At 45.4% G+C, this 21,462-nt stretch overlaps 1 protein-coding gene across 19 annotated transcripts in view; it reads left to right on the top strand.

Annotated features, from left to right (window-relative positions):
- FRYL (FRY like transcription coactivator) overlaps positions 1 to 21,462 on the top strand; it is a 2,516,714-nt gene that overhangs the window by 1,481,230 nt on the left and 1,014,022 nt on the right. For all 19 annotated transcript variants that reach the window (XM_085642132.1, XM_085642134.1, XM_085642126.1 and 16 more), the window contains one exon: positions 2,735 to 2,903. In XM_085642132.1, the coding sequence (XP_085498258.1) occupies positions 2,735 to 2,903 (169 nt within the window). The remainder of the gene's footprint in view (positions 1 to 2,734; positions 2,904 to 21,462) is intronic.

Here is a 21,462-nt window from a genome sequence, read left to right on the forward strand (position 1 = left end):
CTTTAAAGTTTTTTCATTGGGCTAGATGTGAACTGATGTCTTGGAAAAGTGAGACGGTGGCGGCCCGAAGTTTATAGAATCTATCTTCCTGGCCGCTTCCAGTATTGCTTCCTTAACTTGGTAAACATAGACCCTAATTAATAAATCAGGAGCGAAACCGTTCCGCTGCTGATAATAGGAGAAAACTTAGTGTGTCCGGTCCGAGGTGAGGTCTCGGCCTTACTAACCTGGAGGATATGACTGAACAAGGCTTGTACATGGCTCTCGAGTTTGTAATTTGGAATGGTGACACATGCCTCTTATCTGAATATTGTTGCGGCTGGAGTGTTTTTCTAATCCTATAGGGCTTCAGATAGGGTTTGGTGGTGAGCTATGCCTATGCTGTGACCCTCTCAACCAGGTTGTCCTTACCTGATCTTGCTACTTCCCCTCATACTCCAAGTTCGAGCAAGTCTAGACTTCCTGAACTGACTGCTCGAGCCCCTGAGGACTTTAGTAAAGTTTAAATGTATGACTCCAATGTCCTTTCTTATTTCTTGGAGGAATTCCTGGATGCCCACATTTGTGGAAGGCGACGCAGCATTGTCCCTCACTGGCATCTGCTCCGCAGCCTCCATAGGGCCACTAGATTTGAGAAGTTTAGTGGCACTCAGCATGTTCTCTATTGCGAAGCTGTCTGGGGCTTATTGTGGGAGTAAGCCACGAGGGGCTCACTAAGCGGTGCAGAGGGGTCCACCACTGAAACTGCAAGATGCTTTCACTAGTGGTTGATCGTGAGAAAAGGGCTGCGTGGAGTTGAGTAGCCTAGAGTCCCTTTCACTCTTCCCACTACTCCCGCTGGGGATCATTTTAGGGCTCCACATGCCCTACGAGTCCGTCACCTGCCGTTAGTGCATCACACTCTTTAGGCCTCTCTTTTATGGCCTAATTTGTTCTAGGGGCATGATAAGTGTGCTAAGGCCAAGCCTGCTGCTCCTCCACAGCCCCACGAGTGCCCATCCTGGATGCACCACGGGGGAGCACTTGCAGACTCAGGCCTGGCTCCGCCTGCCAGGACGTCACCTACTGGTTCCTCTCAGGACTTCCACTACATCTGCCGTAGTGAGGGCTGCCTCCGGCCCTCATGGGCAGATTAAGTTGTGGTGTTGCGTGGCATCGGAGGCCCTGGCTCGGGAGCTCTGGCGAGGTGTATCATCTCAGGTTCTCACTTTGGCCATGCCCCAATGGCTATTTCTAACCGCAGATTCCTCACCATATAAATGTTTTGCAGGCATCTGACTTGATCCAAAAAATGCAAAGCAGTATTTCTGTGCACCCGTACGTGGTGGTGTGTGGCTCTGCACCAAAGTCGTTCCACTCCAGAAGTGTGGACCTGAGTCTCATATAAGCACCACCTAGGCGTACTGATGTCCGTTCTTGTTGTTCTGCACCTTCAGGCATACAGAACCCTAAGAGGAAGCTCTGTCACCAAACATCATAAGACTACTTTGTGACCAGACAAGTTTTTCACAGATGATCTTCGTTCCGTTTAAAGTCTTTGAGTTCAAGAAGAAGCATAAAAAATGAAAGAACAAATCTGCCCCTTCTAACCACTCTCAAACGCCAGAAAGGGCATCAGTGTGCCACTAAGTCTCCCTCCTGATCTTCATCAGAGCCTAATGCTGATACGGCCATAAAAAAGGATGGATGGAATGCTTGAATTAATCTCAGCCTCTGGTAATTACTCGGGACGCATCTGACAATGAGTGGGTTACGGTCTCTTGTCCGCTTTCTTTAATATTGGCAAATGAATAGGCTGACCTCATTGCTGCTAAGCACTTGTGTCTAATTGAAAATTGTAGGGTCATTTACTAGGGAAGCAAGTCCTAGCATTATACGAAACTGCTTGTATATATAGCAAAGTATTTGTTTAAGCCAAATTGCTACAAATGTGTGTTCTTTACCTCACCCTGAGGCCCTTTATAAAGACGCCACTTTTTAATTTGGGTACAGTGACTGCCTGATTATTTACAGTGGGGTTATCGGTTTGTGTTCTGTGTGATCGAAAAGGGGATCAAGACTGACTTCAGTAAATGCATAGGTAACAGTTGCTTTCAAAAATACTATGAGGATATTTTCAGATCAGGTTTTAGGAAGATCGCTGGGATAAACTGTGGATGAGGGCAGCTCCCACCTTTGTTACCTTTTGTGTGCCCACGTGTGTGTGGGCACACACAGAGCAACATATCTATAGCTTTTTGGTTTTTTCCAGATGGTTTATTGTGCTGTCTTGCAGTTTTGTATCAAATCAACGGGCAGGCAGTTTTCTCCATTCCTGGTCAACTGCCCGGGTTTCAGAAATGAGAATGTTCTTTAGGCCATATAGGATCTTCTGAATTGCTAGGTTGAGCTGCTGAAGTGGGCTTCTGCTGTTGGATTCTAGGTTTGCACATTTATATAAAATGGTGATATCTTGGTTTCTTTTTGTGTCTGTATGTACAGTGTGATGACGAAAGACTCTACCATGGGGCTTCAGCAGAGATTTTTCAATTTTTCATGGAAGTAAACAGTGGGTGGGAGGCCAGTGCCTGTGGTAAACTGGCATGTGTGTTCACAGGTTGTGTTGCATCTTCTCTACCTGACAATATATATAGTAATTTATTTTAAAAAAGTAAGCATTGTTAAAAAAAAAAAAAAAAAAAGACTTCTTGTATATTATTGGTTAGTGCTCAGATTTTCCTGTTTTTTAATGCAGGTAAAAAAGATTATTGTCTATTTGGGAAGAGATAAAACAATGCAACTTCTAGAAGAATTAGTAAGTGAACTGCAGCTTACTGATCCAGTCAGTTCTGGAGTAGCTCACATGGATAACCCACCATATTATCGCATCACTTCAAATTGTAAAATTCCTTCCGTTACCTCAGGTAAGACATGCAAGAGATTTACCTTTTAGGATACTTAACAGTGTGATGTCATGTATTAATATTTTCGGATGAATACCCTTCCCGCACATTTCTTACCTTATCATCCGGGCACCAAACTGGAGCAAGAAAGGCTCCCTCCCCCTGGTCCCCACCCCCAAAATAAAACCTCTGCAGAGTCACCAGGTGGTGTCATGTGAATTCAGTCGCTGCTCTTCCTACTTTGGATATGATGACTTCAGGATGTGTATTGTGACATTTTTCCGCAGCTTACTGACATGAGTCCGGAGATTTGTTTTGCTTTTAATCAAAAAGATTCCTAGGGGTTTTGACAATAACTAGGTCAATTGTCACCTCCTAGGTCTTTGAGGATTCACACTGTCTTGATAGTGTTGAAAGATGTCCTTTTCCAATATCTAAAATATCTGAAAGTATTGTCTAGTGTCTGTTCATGATCCCTCAGTGCATGACTCCTGCACTTTCAAGCACCCTATGGTCATCCTATGGTCATCAGAAAGCAGAAGGTAGAGCTGTTCTTGATGAGACAGGACCACAATTAGGAGTGAGTATATTTAAGGTTTTACCCTCAACTCCCCTTTTCATATACACAAATATATGGTATTGTTAACCCGGGTAAATCGGTGAAAATCACTGCGTCCTTATGGGATATATTATAAGGTCCTCACCCACAGGTACCACCTATGACTTGCTTCATCATCGGACCTTCGTCCTGCTCACCTAGTGTGGGGGGGACACACGCTCAACACGTTTGTAAATGGAGTTCTTTGGTTATGTGGTCTTACGGATTGTGAGAAGAATTAAAAATGCCTCCTGTATCCTACTACTTGTTTAATAGTTTGTCCATTGGCAAGGTTAAAAACAGTGCAATGTCAGAGGAGTAGGAACCCTATACATCTGAGGTTGACATGTTTCAGTTGTTCGAATCACCCGTGTGGGTCGGTCAGCTTTCTTCAGGACCTTTTTATGTGCTAATCCCTATTAGTGTAACTGGCCTTTATCGCAGTGTATGTCCGTCTTTTTTTAAAATAGTTTTCAAGATAGGCATGCACGCAAATCATACAGACCAGTATTTTGGACTTTTTTCTTTTTGCATTGGTCTGAGCTGAGGGAGAAAGAATCAATAGCATTATGCAGTAATGAAATATCTATTTTTATGCAATTGTATATATTTTCTCCAATGCAGTTGTGCTTCTTGTCATTCACACTTGTGTTAAAAACCTCTAATAGTCTATATTACAGGTTTAAATAAGTATTGGCCATGTATGATAAATCAAGTGATATTGCACACAATGCATGTGATTTCAAAAGTGTACATAATCAACACCTACTTGGCCTATTCAGTTAATAAACCTTCATAGGGTTAATCTGGGGAGCACAGCATGTAAATTAGGTGCTCTGAAAAAGGATTTTTAAACAGAAGGTGCATCAGGGTCTCCTCATGTCCTTTAAGTTAGTCCCATACCGATTACATACATTTTGTCCCATCCACACGACATAACGGTCTTACACAGGTGACATTTTACCTAGTAGCTTACTTCTCTCTCTCTGACATCAGGTTCTTGGTACCATATCCTAATCCCTGCACCTGACATACACAAACATGTTTGCAAGCACGGTAGATATATTCTGTATACTGGATACCACTTTTTTTCATCCATGGCCAACAGCCAGCTGTGCATGATCATGTTTTTTTAGAAAAGGATTAGCGGGAGATTAGCAAATGTTTTCAAAACATATTGATTCTAGAAAAATCCCGGAGTGACCACCTTAGTATGAAATACCCTCACTCCCCCTTACGGAGGCAGAGGAGAATTCCTTCCATGCTGGGCCAAGACTCTGCAAGCTGATCCTTTGACAGGCAGAGATCTGACATCCCTTGTGGGGTGTCATCCCCGATGCAGAGATGGGGTCCTTCATTCAGAACCATCAGGTGAGGGGTTAGCACTTCCCCGGGGAATTCTTGGCTCCATTAGGACATATCCTAGCACATACACGATTCACCTACATATCTAGGCTAGGTACATTTAGGTAGGCTATGCATCGTAGGAGTACATCAATGCTACTGTTTTATATAATATGTTTTTATTCATCTTACTAGCACTATGGTAGAAATGTATCTACTTTTTACGATATTGGTACTAGCGATTAAATTTGTCTGCTCCTGTCCTTTGATTGTCGCAGCTAACATTTTTCATACTAGACTGATGCTTGATCAATAATTAATTATTGAAACCGTTCCAATAGTCATTCTATGTATTCTGAGAAAAGCAAGCACAGGGGACTGAATGAAAGATACCGTATTGTTTCCACGATACCTGAGGAATCGGGGTTGTCCTGTTCAGTGGTTGCCAGAAACTACATACACCACTGTAGAATACAGGTGGGTGGTAGTGGCACCGTAGAGTTAGCTGGTCTAAATGCTGACTCATCCTGTGGGGGTGTCTAGAGTCTGCACACCAACCCCTCAGTTTAGGTCATCCAAAATACGCAGGTCCTGGGGGGATCCCAGGAACTTCACGACATGGCACCGCCAACGTAGGTTTGGTTATTGTGAGAAGTTGGCCTGATATGTAGTGCTCACTATTCTAGTGATCACTGTGTATCATTCCAAACGACCCTTATTGATGATTGGTTGTAAGTCAACCTTATAGACCAGCTATACTAGTAGCATGGACAAGAGCAGTCTTTAGGCTAAACTCTAGAGGGCGTGTTAAGCCAGCTGTTTTTACCACCACATTTACCCTTTGAACACCACGTGAAAGGACACCACACAAGTTGTTATGAAAATAAAGGATATTTATTTATAACAAGACTACCCTGGCTCTTTATGAGTCAGGGAGCTAAGCACAATACCAAACTCTTATGAAAATACTTCAAGTTGCACAATTTACACAAATGCCCGAGGGGCACGAAAAACCATATACACTAAAAGTGGAATGCGAATGGTTAGAGAGTCTAAAGTTACTGATTCCGGCGAAATCCGATCAGTGGGACTAAACGAAAAAGGAGCTGGACACTTGTAGAGCGAACCTGCGATGGAGCACCGAAATGCTCGAGTTACCTAGCCCAGAGGCTGCGGCTGCGTGGGGTTCAGCGAGATGTCGGGAGTCCTCGTTGTAGTCTCAGGAGCCTGAAAGAAGAAGTTGCTGGCAGGCGACCAGTGTCGATATTCGGAGGGATCCAAGCCTGGATCGGTGATGGAGATGACCTGAAAGCAGAGGGGACTCAGTTCGTAATCACTAGCCAGTGATTGAGTTGGCACCAGGATGGCACCGGAGGTAGTCACCGCGATCAGGTGAGTGGGTGACGCTGGACTCTGCTGTCCCTCGGTGCAGGAGGCGTTGTCGGCGACCAGGCAGAAGGGGCGAGCTGTCCCACGAAGGTGTCTGCTGTCGGCGATGCTGGACCCAGGATTGGGGCAACAACCCTTGGCAAAGGCAAGCCCACGCGGTGGAGTCAAGATGGCGTCTGGAGTGGACCAGGGGGGTCCGGGGTGCTCCTCTGTTGGAGGGGAGCCAGGGCCAGTCTGGAGCAACCAGACCAGCGGCGGAAATGTCGTGGTGCGTCGTTAGGAGGGCCACCAGCCAACGGGCAAGTGACCGAACAACGCGGTGAGCGGCAAAGAGCAGAAGGGCCCCCACGCAGATCTCGGGGATGCTGGGAGGCTGGTCTTCGGTGCTGGAGCTGCTCAGGGTTGGGGCTTCTCAAACCCCAGGAGCACTCACTCGAGGGTCCCTCGGTGGTTGTGCTAGGCAAGCGTCGTGCAGGTTTGGATGCTGGCCGGTCCCGCAGGTCTCGTCACACCCACGAATCTCAGCTGGGCTGATGATGCAGGTAGAGGTCAGAGATGGCAGGGAATCCGGGTCTCGTCGAGCTGGTCAGTCTGGATCCGGAGGATGGACGTGCAGCAAACCGCAAGCGCTTAGGTGGTGCCTGCTGGTGCAGGGTGGCTACTCCTTAGCCACAAGGGAGAGTCTTCAGAAAAAGTCGAGAGTTCCTTTCGTGGGAAAGTAGTTCAAGATTCAGAATTATCCAATTTGGGAAGGGGGCCCGCTCCTACCTTTATCCTAAGAAAAGGGGCTGGCCCGTGACTAGGTCCTGCCTTTGGGGGGGACCAGGGGGGGGTGGTTACACCCCTCTCCTTTGTCCGGTCTCTCCCCAGCTCAGAGGCTGGGGTGCCCCTGGAACTGGTTCGAGCCGGCCTATGCACAGTGAGCACCGGGGTGCCACTTGCAGTCACCTTCCTCTCAGCCTTGCCTACCTGGGATACACAAAACCCTGTCTGGGATGGCGCGGGCACCGCCCCGGACAGGAAACCCTTTGTCCAAGCTCTCCCCGCTGGAAGGACTCCCAGCAGCAGGAGGTCAGACTTGTGTCTGTGGTGGCAGCATCCATTTTGTGATGCTGAGGCTCGAGTCAACTTTAACCGGGGTTCACAGTTACATGCATGTCGTGTCCCTCTAGAAGGGTGGAATGCTAACCCCGTCGCCAGAATTGGCGAGGGGGTAGTATCCCAATTCGTATGACACCTTACTCGACATGCTTTGATAATGCGATACCAAAGTTAGCAAATAACCGCGAGGATTATACTGCACTTTAAGAGTATATGGTACGCGTTATCCTGGAACAGCTATTAGGACTTGGTTCCGCAAGCTGCAGACGGGCTCAGCTCATGCCAGTGCACCATCTCACATAATTTCAAGCACTCTGCCTTCAGGATTGATAAGGCCTGCCATAGGAGTGACTGATAGGAATACATGTGTCCATTTTAGGGTTAGATATAGGAATACTATATCTAAAGCAAAGGGTGATTACACCACCTTGCCCCAGCCGTCGTGCAGCCAGTTGTGTCAGATTTGGGTGGCCAGCCAGGGGTGGCATAATACATGCTGCAGCCCCTGGTAGGCCCTGGGTACACCTAGGCCCTGGATACCTAAGGTATGCTGATACAGGGACTGATAAGGTGGCCCAGTTCCAATTAGTAAATGCACCTAAGGTTCATGTGTCACTTTAGAGAGAGAACAGCTAGGCTGTGGGTCTGATTAGCAGGCCCACAGCCAGGAAAAAGTCGTAAACCAATGAAGCAAAAAGCAAAAATCTGGGGTGATCATAGGATTGCAGACCCTACTCTCCTACAGTTATTATATTAACAGTCAAATCTGAGTCATTCAGTCATGCTTTCTCAGACAAATCCTACTCACATTTTTCAGAGATGTCTAAAGTGGGAAGGAAAATCTGCCTCAGCTGAGCAGGTACTCCGTTTGTATTGGCTGAAGGTATTTAGACAAGCTTGTAAGGATCAAAGGTTCCCATAGTATGCTAAACCCTACCTCCTAAACCTTTTACATTTCTCTCCTGTCAAAATGGCTGAGCCTGCGAGCAGCAGTGGAAGCGAGGAAGGAGACCAATTTGCTAACGCTCTTAACATTACAGAAAACTGCATACTGACAGTAACTCTGAAATTATTAGAATATGGATTAACTGCAACAAGTGGTCATGTTACCTTCCTGATTGAGGCACACTAACTGTTCGGATAAGAGGTATTCTATTTCTGGGTAAAATTCCCACCTGCAGATCCACAGACACATTTATTTCATGAATACATTGAAGTGGATCCACCGGAAGAATACATCCCATACGAGGACATTAAAGTCTCGTTAACTTACCAGCAACATAAAATCTGGTTTAAAGGCTTCCTCAAACACACAAATTCAGTCACAAGAATAGGTCCTCTGAGCATAGGAGGAGCGACGTGGCCGGTCTTAGCGGCTTACACTCCACATCCTGAGATAGACACACTCCCAGTAGGGGAAGTGTGTACACTTTACAAAGAAGTAGTCCGGCCATACAGACATATTTTCATGTGAACACTCACATTACAACCTGCGAGAGCTGCTCCGCCTGGAATAGTCCAAACCCAGCCAACACCAATAATTAGTCCACAAACACTAAAAGCAATAATAGGTGCGTTCCCATCAAAAAGGGGCCAAGTACCATTCTGGATTGCTAAAGAAATAGCACAGTTGGAAGCAGTATTTACTCCAGTATTGGAACTTTCATAGATTCCCATAGCTTGTATCATTCCCCGTCGTCGGAATGGGAGTCTCGGTATCCAAAATAACATAGCAGTAGGTACAAAAGAGAAAGAAAAAAGGCCTAGGCCTCATTCCCTTTTGTAGCACATCTACCTCTTTTTGTAAAAGAGATCAAAACAAAGCAACAACCAGCTTAGCCTCACCCCACAGAACCTTCCTGAGAGAAGCTCAGAGCCTCAGATTTTCTACCGCACATTGTGCTTAGGGAGTCTCCTTTGAGCTCTGCTCACTTCAACTTTGTTGACTGCTTTTTTCCAAATATTTTGCTTCCAGCTTGTTGCTGTTTTACTTCTGGGATGTCTGACAAGGAGAAGAAAGCCCTTTTCAAGCCCTGTTCCACCTGTGGCAAAAAACGGCTTTACGTGGAGGACAGGCATAAGGATTGTATTTATTGCCTGTACCCGGAACATAAGGCTGCGGATTGCAAGATCTGCCGCACCTTTTCTACTAAGACCCTCCGGGACCGTGAGGGTTGCCTTCTTACGTGGCTCCAGAAGCTTAAGTCACAGAAGGGTGCTACATCCAGTGACAGTGAGGACTCTTCATCTGGCACCTCCTCTCGCAGGTCAGTGAAAAGGGCTAGGGGTTCCCCTTCGCCATCCTGTGACTGCCCTGCTAAGGCCTCAAAAAAGACCCCCCGTGAGTCTGAGAGCCGGAGTCCGAGTAAATCTCCTCACCACGGTGTAAAGGAGAGGGAAGGACTTTCTACTGCTCCTGCAGTGGTGGTATCCACTGTGGCGTTCAAGAAGCCCTCTTCTTTGTCTTCGGTGAAGTCAGAAAAGGACTCTAGATCGTCGACGACGCAGTTGAAGACTCCGTCGACGAAGACTTCTAAATCTCAAAAGTCCAGCCGTCGATGGGCTCGTCGACGGTACCTGCTGTTCCAGCATCGACGTCAGCGTCGACGACTATGCCAGCGTCTACGAGAGTGTCGACGACGGGGTCGACGACAGTGGTGGCGATGACTGTGTCTTCCACGAGAGCTATGACGACGACGACGGCGGGAGTGTCGACGGTCTCGTCGACGGCGGTCTCGTGACGCCCATATCTTCGTCGACGGTGCAGCTTCCGACGACGACCTCGTTACGATGGTTTCATTATCGCCGACGGCGACCTCGTCGACGGAAAGAATTACAATTTCCTCGAGGCGAATAACACCAGACATGACATCTCCAAGGAGGGTGACCCCCTTGCCTCCCGCATTGTTATTAGAAGAAGAAGACTCTGATGGGGACGATCAGGATTCTTGAGACATGCAGTGGCAACAAGTTCACGGCTCTTTCGACGACAAGGTGGTGATTACGGCGGCAATGAGGGACGCTGCCTTGTGGACACAGGAGGAGAATTTGTCCCGCGGTCTATCCTTCGTAAGCACTCCGGCTCCTCATGTTGTCACGACAGATGCCTCCCTGGACGGCAGTGGTGTGGTGCTTCAGGGTTTGCAGGTCAGCGAGCATTGGTTACCCAAGCACCGCCTCCTTCATATCAACTTCCTGGAACTTAGAGCGATTCGCCTGGCTCTTCAAGCATTTCTGCCGCAGTTGCAGGGTTCCGCGGTTCTCGTCCGCACGGACAACACCACGGCCATGCATTACATCAACAAAGAAGGGGGCACCAGGTCTCTTCCGTTGTCACAGGAGGCCCAGTGGATTTGGGAATGGGCGATCCTTCACAGAATATCTCTCACAGCGGAACACCTTCCGGGGGTCCTCAACGAAAAGGCGGACAGGCTCAGCAGGCTTTCATCCATCAGCCACGAGTGGGAACTGAACCAGATGGTCTTGGAGGACATTTTTCGCCAGTGGGGAAAACCTTTCATAGACCTTTTCGCCACCCCGGCAAACCGGAAATGCTGGTCTTACCCAAGCAAAGTTCACCATCGCGGATCACTGGAGAATGCGCTTTCGATAGCTTGGTCAAGCGCATTTGTGTACGCTTTTCCCCCCATTCCGTTAATACCGAGGATACTCAAGAAGATCAAGGCGGAACCATGCAGAATGATCTTAATAGCCCCGGCATGGCCGAGGCAGTTTTAGTTCACGGAGCTTCACCCTCTTTCTCTGGTCCCTCCTCGTCCTCTAAGAACGATTCTGGATCTTCTCACAATGGCCCAGGGCCAGATCTGGCATCCGGATCCTCATTCCTTGCACCTCTCAGCATGGCTCCTGAGCAGCGAGAGTTCCTAGATCTTCCTCTCTCGCACGAAATAAGGGATGTTCTCTCTCAGGCTAGAGCTCCTTCCACTAACAAGACTTACCGTCTCAAGTGGAAAAGCTTTTGCATCTAGTGCCATCAGCAAGGTCTGGATCCCTTTTTGTATCAGCCTCATCAGGTTCTTCCTTATTTCCTGTCCTTGGCTAAGGCAGGTTTGGCTCATTCCTCAATAAAGGTGCACTTGGCTGCAGTTTCTCGCTTCAGACGCACTGCCTCTGGACCGTCTCTTTGGTCCTCTAGAATTGTCAAGCAATTTCTCAAGGGACTGTTTAGAGTTTATCCTCGGGTGAGGCCGCCGCCTCCCACATGGCATTTGAACTTGGTTCTCATCCAACTGATGAAGCCTCCTTTTGAACCGGTTAATCGAGCGGATCTGAAGTTCCTCTCATGGAAACTGGCACTCCTTCTTGCTCTCATGTCAGCACGGCGTATTGGGGAATTGCAAGCTCTTACAATTCAGACACCTTTCCTCCAATTCAAAAGGAATACTGTTATTCTACGGACTAATCCAAAGTTCATCCTAAAGGTGCCTTCAGACTCATTTAAATGAACCGGTGATTCTCAAGGCTTTCTATCCTCAACCGTCTACACCGGCGGAAAGGGCACTTCATTCGCTGGATGTGCAGCGGTGCTTGAAATTTTATCTGGACCGCACTAAAACCTTTCGAAAATCTTCGCAACTGTTTGTTGCATTTAGTGCTCCCCGCAAAGGGTTACCACTGTCAAAACAGGGTATTTCTAGATGGATCTCCAGTGCTATACACTTCTGTCATGCTGCAGCGTACAAGCCTCTTGGGGGCAGAATTAGAGCACACTCGACGAGGTCCATGGCTTCTTCTACGGCTCTCTTTGCGGGGGTCCAGATTAAAGACATCTGCAGAGCTGCGACTTGGAGCAGCGTGCACACCTTTACAAGACATTACTGTCTGGAGACCTTGGCGCAGGAAGACACGGCTGTGGGCCAGGCAGTCCTGAGGAACCTCTTCCATTGAGTGGTGAGCTTTCCTTTCTTCCCTCCTTCCTTTGTATGGTTTTTGCACATTTTGCTCTGTACTTTTCTTATGTGATTGCATGGTACTTTTATGTTTCCCAAAAAAAAAAAAAAATGACACAATGTAAAGTGTGGTGATATATATAATAATCCACAATGAGATATCTCAGGGAGGCAAAATGTGTTTCTTACTGCTAGCTACTCTGATACAAGCTATGGGAATCTATGAAAGTTCCAATACTGGAGTAAGAAACAAGTTACTTACCTGTAACTTTGGTTCTCCAGTATTGGTAACTTTCATAGATTCCCATGCGCCCACCCTCCTCCCCTGGGAAAGCTCAGCCCTCGGCAGGTTTGGTGGTACTGTTACACAACGGCTACGAAAATCTGAGGCTCTGAGCTTCTCTCAGGAAGGTTCTGTGGGGTGAGGCTAAGCTGATTGGTTGTTGCTTTGTTTTGGTCTCTTTTACAAAAAGAGGTAGATGTGCTACAAAAGGGAATGAGGCCTAGGCCTTTTTTCTTTCTCTTTTGTACCTACTGCTATTTTACTTTGGATACCGAGACTCCCATTCCGACGACGGGGAATGATACAAGCTATGGGAATCTATGAAAGTTACCAATACTGGAGAACCAAAGTTACAGGTAAGTAACTTGTTTCTTCCCCATACGGGTCAGAAGGAAAAAAACAATGTTAACAATTTGCTTGCTAATGGGAATGGTTCCCTCAATTGAGGATTGTACCACATGTGGAACAATCTTTGCTGCAGTATACATTAAAATACACGGTAACCCAAACATATCAGTTATTCTTGAGGTATTGAAACAGATACAGAATGAGTCCGGGGCAGGACCAAACTGATGGGTATTTTTGACCAAGGCTTGGCAAATTATGCTGAGCAACATCAAGGGGGAAGCAGCAGAGGTGGCGATACGCCAACACCTAACGGAAACATCTCCTACGAATCAGGAGCGTTCATTACCAAAATGTATCGAAGACACCTATGCTTCACTAGGCAGAGATGGTTTGGGAGCCAAACCAGGGAAACCATAAGTGTTGAGTAATTCTGACAAGGATAGCTCAAAGCAAGCACCCATCTTCTAAAAAAGAAATAAAAATAGCAATAACAGAAACACTTCATGATCAAGGGGTGGGTCTCCCCAATGAGAGATCACTGAAAAGAGTTACATCCTTAAAAATCGTGATAACATTTGGAAACCTGACAGGTATCAGGTTACTGATGCACTTTCCTTTCAAAGTTCATCAAAAAGCTCGGAGAGGCAAGGACGGTCAGAACAAAAAATTGATGATCGACCAATGGGGAAAAAGGGAAACCCATTGCACTTCAGATTTCATTATTAAATAGGAATAGCAACCTAAAGCAAAGACTCTATTCAAAAAGAAGAAAGTAGCCAGCTTAAAAATTAGAAATGCCCAGGTTACTGAGGACTTCTGAACGGGGAATGGCCTCTTGACGATGCTAGACAGCGCGGCAAAAGTAACAATAGCTCGCCAGAACCTGAAGGAATTTCTGTGACCGAAGTATTAAATGAATACATCACGGTGGAAACACCTGATACAAGAGTGAGTGTCCCATACCGTCTTCATGAAATTAATCTCCCAATAGAGGGGAACATCTCAAGAAAAATTAAAGGTCTCTTTTGGGAAAATTTGACATTTGGATATGACATCTTGTTAGTAGAAAAAGACCTTGATGGTTGGCGGACTACGGAGGACCGGATAAGTGATTGGACTCGTGATTAGTCAAGTCCTTTTTGAATCTAGACCCAGCAGATGAAAGAAAACGAAATAGCGTCATTTGCGCTTTGGATTGGCGGAGAGCCGTCATTCGGGCTAGGGAGGTGCATTATTTCCTGCAGTACCTTGTTAATTGGAATTTGCCGCCTCTAATGCAAATTGCGGCGGCGGGACTTTTTTATAAGATTGCGTGTGCAGTAATGTGTTAACCCTGTCCTGAGGAGGCCGAAGAAGGAGTAAGGCCAAAACGTGGTCGCGTAGATATTTCAAAATGGAGGAGTCGTGGAAATATAGTAATGATTTGACATTGCTTGATGGTACACTGGGATGCCCTATATTAATTAAAAGACCTCAAGTGTACTATCTGGACTACCTCCCAGTGGTCCTTCCAGAGTTGTAAGGAGGACACTAGTGGAAATTATTTTGCTTTGGGGTTAGTGTATTATATATTGATGTCCTATTGTATGTTGTGATTTATGTCATGTTATTGTGTATGTACATTTTCTTGTGTATACATGCATTGTTATTTCTTCATGATCAGATGCCATTATTTATGTAGTGTGTAAAAATGTTTTGATAGAATCCTTCTAGAGTAATAATTAGAGAGGGAGTAATTAAATGTGCTCTACTCAAAAAATATAATCTTTGTATTTCCTTTATACCATTTTTTGATTGTATAAAAGTAGAAAAAGATTGGCCACTTTATAATGGATTGCCCAAAAGGTGAAAGCGTCATTTTGCTTGCTTTGTCCGACTGTGTTCCTGTTTACTTAAAACACTCATACTCACAGGAGTGGGCGTCAGCGCTAGCTCCGACATTAAACCGAAACCATGTAGGTTGGGACGTGGAGTTCAGACACCGCAATATCCCATTAAAAACGACTCCAACTCCACAGAGGCAGTACCATATTAAAAATGAAGCGAAGAAACTGGGCCAAAGAAATCCTAGACCAACTAGAATACCAAGGTGTGATTGAAACTTGTACCTCACCAAATAACAACCCTTTGTTTCCAGCAAAGAAACCCAACAACAAATCTTTTGGTTTTAGATTATAGGCATTTGAACACATGCGCAAAAACATTTGCTGTTTAGAACGCACATAGTGCCGCATTAATGAATAACATTGTGCGAAAGAAATGCAAAACACCATTAGACAACTCTAATGGATTCTTCTTCCAAAATATAAATCCTGAAATCCGATATTTGAGGGGAGTTTCTGCAATCGGCGTCAGTTTTGTCGCTTGCCCCAAGGCTATGAGAACAGCCCCGGGTTATTCTCGGCAAGAGTGTCAGAGCTATTACAAACTTACGATAAAGAGGCAGTGTCCTACGTAGATGTTTATCTGACAGACAATGAATTACTTGAACACTTGTGCAGGGTGAACAACATAATTGTTGATTTCGCCAATTTGGGCTACAAATTTAACTTCAAAAAATCCAAAATTGCCCATCTCAGTGTCCTATTTTTGAGATATGAGCTGTCAAGTGAGGGCAAAAGCTGCAAACCTTTTAGAAAAGTGCGCACTAATTCAGCCTCCAAAAACTCTGAAGGGTTTACAATCCATTTCTAAATTTTGGCAGAACATACATTCAAGACTACGCAGAAAGACTATATCCTTTCTACGACCTAATGAGACCAGACTTCACAGCAAACAAATAGACTCAAAAACATACAGACACGCTACGTTCAGTTCATGCTGACATGATATCTTCAAAACACTTGCAGACATGTGTAAACGTCCGCAGCCTGGTAGTACAGGTCGTCCCCGGTTTATCAGGGTGCACCTACATCACGTTCAATGAAGGTGAGAGAGTTCCAATCGCATACAAATCTAATTTGTACACGAATGCTGAAAATAGATTTGCAGCAACAACAAAAAATACTGCTGTAGAGAGAGGAGGAGCACAAGCACAGGGGAAACACATTATCACGGTAACCGAGATACCGACTTTAGAGGCTGTAACCAAATCCAGTGTTTCGAATGCAAAGGATTCATCCACAATGGATACAATGGGCTAATTCTCCCACTGCAACAGATGTAGAATACAGATATGATCCAAGACTTAGAACACAAGCATTCCTGCAATATAAACAAGAATACCCTTTCCCGAATGAAATCTTGCCTCTAGATCAGTATGAAAACATAATTTATACTGACGGTTCTGCGCAACCTGCCATAGGAATTAAACAGCAGTATAGCGCTGCATGCGCTATAGTGAAAGGTCGGATGCGGGATAGTAAGTTCCATCCCAGCAATACGGCTACACAATCTCTAGGAGATTGTACAGCGCAGCTGGCAGAACTAAAGGCCTTGATACTAGCACTACAGTATACGGATCGGGAATTCCCTACACTGATTATGTGTGATCCGTTTTACTGTGTGCAGTCGTACAATGAATATCTTCACTATTGGGGCCAGAATGGGTTTAGAGACTCTAAGGGTTGCACGATAAAACACAAATTGTTATGTGAACAAGTGGCAAAGATGAAAGCATGCCTGCCACGGGCTCAAGTTTTTCACACCTTGAGTAATCAGCATTTTGGCATACACGTTGAAGGCAATTCACTGGCTGATGAAGCCGCCAAGGCGACAGTGCGAACTGTTGCCGCAATCACTCGTTCACACACAAGAATAGATTGAGATATACTAGTAGCTATCAAAGCCTCAAAGAACGGCTCACCCGTCCTGCCAAAAGGCTTTCCACTCAAGTACTCCTAAAAGTTAGATGTGCATAACACACCGTATGCTCGAATTCCAGGAGTGGGAGATTGAGTAATACCAAACAAAGATCGCCGATGAGGTTTAATACTAGCTGCACACAAGGGTCTTGGCTCAGCACACTCAGGAGTCACTGCAACAATTTCATTATAGAAGCAGCTTTACTGGTGGTCGGGGCTGACCAAACAAAGGACTATGTCCTGAAGTGCGATATTTACCAGCAGATGAAGGGTTCCACCATTCACAGACACCATTACTGATTTCTGACAGACCATTCGCATGTGTCTTTGGACCACTGCGGTCCCTTAAATTCAGACCGGGCTTACAAGTACATCTTGGTGGCAGTGGATTCATGCTTTAGATTCCCACGGGTTAGGCCCCAGCACTCGGCTGACTCTCGAACTGTTATAAAGGATTTGCTAGTCTTTATCTGTACATACGCAATTGGCACATTACATTCCGACCATTGCCCTATGTTTAGCTCTCTGGCTTAAAAGGAAGCCATGGAAAGTATGGGCTTGGCCTTGCGGTACTCCTCGCCCTACCATCCCGATGGAAATTCGGTGGTGGAGAGGAAAAACCAGGACTTAAAGCAATCCTTAACAGCAAGGGTATTAGGCGCGAGTGGTACATGGGTCAATCACCTATATGGGGTCCAGAGGGCACTCAACAACATGCCAATAAAATCCTTGGGAGCTCATTCTCCTTATGAAATCCTGTTTGGGACAAAAATGTGGGTACTTGTTCGGGATTGTGCCAGCACAGTGGCGGATGCAAAACCATTTGAACTTAATGACCGTTTGGCTCTTTTACAGGAACTCAATGAATTCCGAGCATTACAAAGCAACGTGCAATTCAAACTTACCACCACTGGGAAAGTGAAAATGGTTCCGGCAAGACCTGCCTGGGTCCCGCAGATTGGAGACCTGGTCAGGGAAAAGATCGTGGTCAGAAGAGAGTTTGGGCCATCTTACAGAACAGCAGTACCTGTTCTGGCGGTAGTAGGAACAAGAACAGTCCTTTCGCCTCTTGCCGGCAAAAAAGAGAAACTATTTGTGTCTATTGATCTGATCAAACCACATCATGTGGCCGATTCTCAACAGTAGGCCACGTGGGGTCCTGAGTAGCTGCAGACGACCTCTTGCTACTAAACAGGAAGTTCAGATGGAAAGACTAATTACCTTTCAAGACTCCACTACACAATGTGAAGGAATAACAAATAATGGAGCACAAATCATTCCAGTTGAAATTGAAAATCATCAATAAGAAATAACAATGCAAGTTGCAATTCGGCCCAACAATGATGTCTTCATTAATGTGCCTTTAAACGACACATGCGCCAGTTCTACAAAACCTGCTGAGCTACCAAAGATAGATCAAATTGTGTCTTGCTACTTCATTAACTTTGATTTCTCTTCAGATCCAAGTGAACCTGATCAAACGCCACGACTTCAAAGAAAGAAAAATTTCACCAATTCTATCTTTTGCTCAAAAAGACTTACTTAGTGCCACCTTTTTGGTTCGCAATAGGGGTAGTATATCTGTTAATTTTGATTGGCACAGTGATTGTCTTTTCTGCTTCTGAACAGACATAGTCTCCCAGAAACCTCTGCAGTACAATCGTGAACTTGGTCCTTAAATCATATGCGTCATCACACTATGAACAAAAGACTTGTCCCTAGTGAACATTACAGCAATACCGGAGGGTATAGTTTGGGATAAAGTTTCTTATGATGTATATGGCCCCACTAAACATTTGAAAATTCCACATTTGTTGAAAATTTCTTTAAATTATTTCATTACCCCCAGTACAATATATGATGATTGGGACATTGAGACTGTACGTACTATGCTAACAGATTTAGATCAATCTGCTGCATTTTCTTACAGGGAATTGTATGAGGATACAATTGACTACGATACCGTGTTTTGTTACCAGCATTATGGTCATAATGTTTTAATTAGAGCAAAAGTACAACACACTGCTAATGTGTACCATCAATGGGAACATTGCCCAACACTACCTAAGGGTAGTTCTGCCACATTCGTACAGAAATTTGCATATTTTTCAGGGTTCAACACATCAGACTTAGAATCACTCTATTACAAACTTGCACAGACTAATGCAACTGTGAAGATTATGCTGACAAATACTAAGCTGATATACTCAGCACCTTTTATCTCCCATCTGTCTATACAGGGTTTCGACAAATGGAGTGACACTATAGACACAAAATCCATCTGGGGGACAAGAGAGTGTCAGGTTCAGAGAACTGAAGCTTTATTTAGAGCTTACCTCATACCTTTACAGATGATTTTCCTGAACAGAACGGTGCAACAGACTACCTGTTACGGGTTTCCAAAAATTAAAGACCTGAAAACAGCAAGCATCCCTTCACCCGCACCTATTAAGGTTTTCTCAAATAAAACACTAACTGATTGGAAGGGTTGGTTGGTTTGGGCCATAGACACAAATATGTGTAACTCAAGATTCAAAGGTACCACCGAAGGGTTTAGTATCCTTAGGCCTGACCCACGCTATGTACACATAGACGACCCAGGGGTACTGACTTCCTATAGTGTCAGGAAGTTGTGCCTAGATTGGCTAAAGACCCTTAACACTATCACAGGTGAAACAACACTTGTCCCATTTGTCATACAATGTGGATCTTAGGGATTTCTTGTTATGTAAGAAACCACGTAAGAAACACTTCCTGTATACCATCTACAATGAACTGTGGAAAATCTCCCCACAGGAAGCTGCTGAGAGACTTTGTGAAATCGATAGAATTGACATAGAAAAGGCCTTAGCTGTGGTAGACCATGCATGACCACACTCTTGTCTTGTATTTATTGAATGGGCAACATTGTGTCCTCAGCTATCGATATAATGGAACAAGGATTGTCTATTTTACAGTATGGGCAATCACAGCTACGTGCTGTTATGCTTCTAAGCTGGACGCTTCAATCATTGCATTCTGGCCGCGTTCCATGGCGATACATTAGACATAAATCTGTTTTCGGCTTACAATATGACTGACGGACAATTGACCATGGCTCTCAGAGATGCGAAGTACACCATGCTGCTCATAAAAAAACTAAAGAAGTGACCTTTTACTGTAGCAGTCACCATCTACGAAATGGTTAATCCATGGCTATATTACACTGCCAATCACGACATTCCAGTTCCAATACTGCCTGAAATATTACCCAGTGGGCAGGTATGAAGCGTTGGGCGATGGGTACATACAAGAAACCTGGGAGATACTATACACATATAGGTGCAGGAACAAGGAGAACAAAATTTTCTTGAGTGGTTCAAACTGTGAAAGGCTTTAAGTGGGTCTTTAGTGTGTAAAGACATATCGCTGCACGGCGCATGTAATGCGTCAATAGCAATTTGTTCTGCTACCTGAAGGGTTCTCCAGCTGCCGTAATTCATCCAGTTTTTGAGTTACTTTCTAATGGGAGTTACTTAATGCTGAATGACCAAGGCTGCTGTGGTATGATGCCCGGCATTGCTTATCTAGTGACCGTCAACTCTAGGGTTGTTTGTTGTATGCAAGTATTGTTTCACCCAGCTCGAACAGTCAGGGAGGCACCACTGTGGCCTTCACTGAATATATACATCATAGGGTTTGATTTTCTGAGCAGACTGAAGGCTATGCTGTTTCAGCAAAATCTGGCCTTAACTTCAGCCCGAGAGTACTTTGATCTCCAAGTAGCAAGGTCCTTGGTAGAGAACCAAGCTCTGGTCCGTACGAACTTCCCTCTCCATTTTCCATTTCAGAGAAATGGTTCATCATATCTTTAACATGTCTGCTACGAGTGGTATCGTACACTTATTTAAGAGCATTGGATCAGGTCTGTTAACCACCTTTCAAACAATTTTCGGAGTGATTCCATCTTTCAGGGAAGAGGTGTGGCGCCGCGGCCAGGGCGACTGTATCCGAAATCTGGGGATCAAGGTTCGATCCTCGGCGCCGGCGGCAGATTAGCCTAGCACCATGTAACTCTGGGCAGTAGCTTGCTTAATCTTCCCGACGGCCCCCAACGCCTAGAGACCCTTACGGGTGATTGTACGCGCTTTACAAATGTAGATTATTATTTCATACACTCCGTACTTGGAAGCGTTTTTGGAGGGCCTCCTTTGGTTCTGCTTTCGGTAGCAGGCATTCTGCTTTTACTTCTATTGCTTCGCAATGGATGTCAGCATCACTCAAGACATGGAGAAAGCACTGCTGTAGCAACATTGTTGTGAGCGATTGCTGTTCTTAATGGGGTTACCTCGTCTTCAAGAGCTGGGTGAACATTGGTTCCTGTCTTTCAGACCGGCCTGGCTTGACTGCACCTGGCCTGTCTTCCGCTGCCTCTTTTGCAGATTCGGATGTGTTTGACCTCTAACACTTCCATTGGTTGCGCCGCCGGACTTAGTCGTGCTCCTGGCGCCTTTACGCGCCCATGTGTACAGTTGTCCACAGCGTATTCCCTTGTTGATGATGGCGTTCCTAGAGCCTCCACGAGATGTTTCAGCTCCTGTTGGACTGGAGAACGACTCTGCAACGGATATGCAAAGTCTCAGGAGCATTGGCATCTACTTTTTTCCTGTCGGCTGCCGTCGGAATCAGCGATTATCACCTCTGCTCACTTGATATCTTAGTGGACTACCTCCTGCGGATGCCATGTACAGTGATGTTCAGTCTTCTGCGCAGGATTCCTAAACAATCTGACCTCTCCAGTTCTGGGAACAGTTAGCAACTTTTT

This window comes from Triturus cristatus, chromosome 2_2, assembly GCF_964204655.1.
Source record: "Triturus cristatus chromosome 2_2, aTriCri1.1, whole genome shotgun sequence".
Lineage (NCBI taxonomy): Eukaryota > Metazoa > Chordata > Amphibia > Caudata > Salamandridae > Triturus > Triturus cristatus.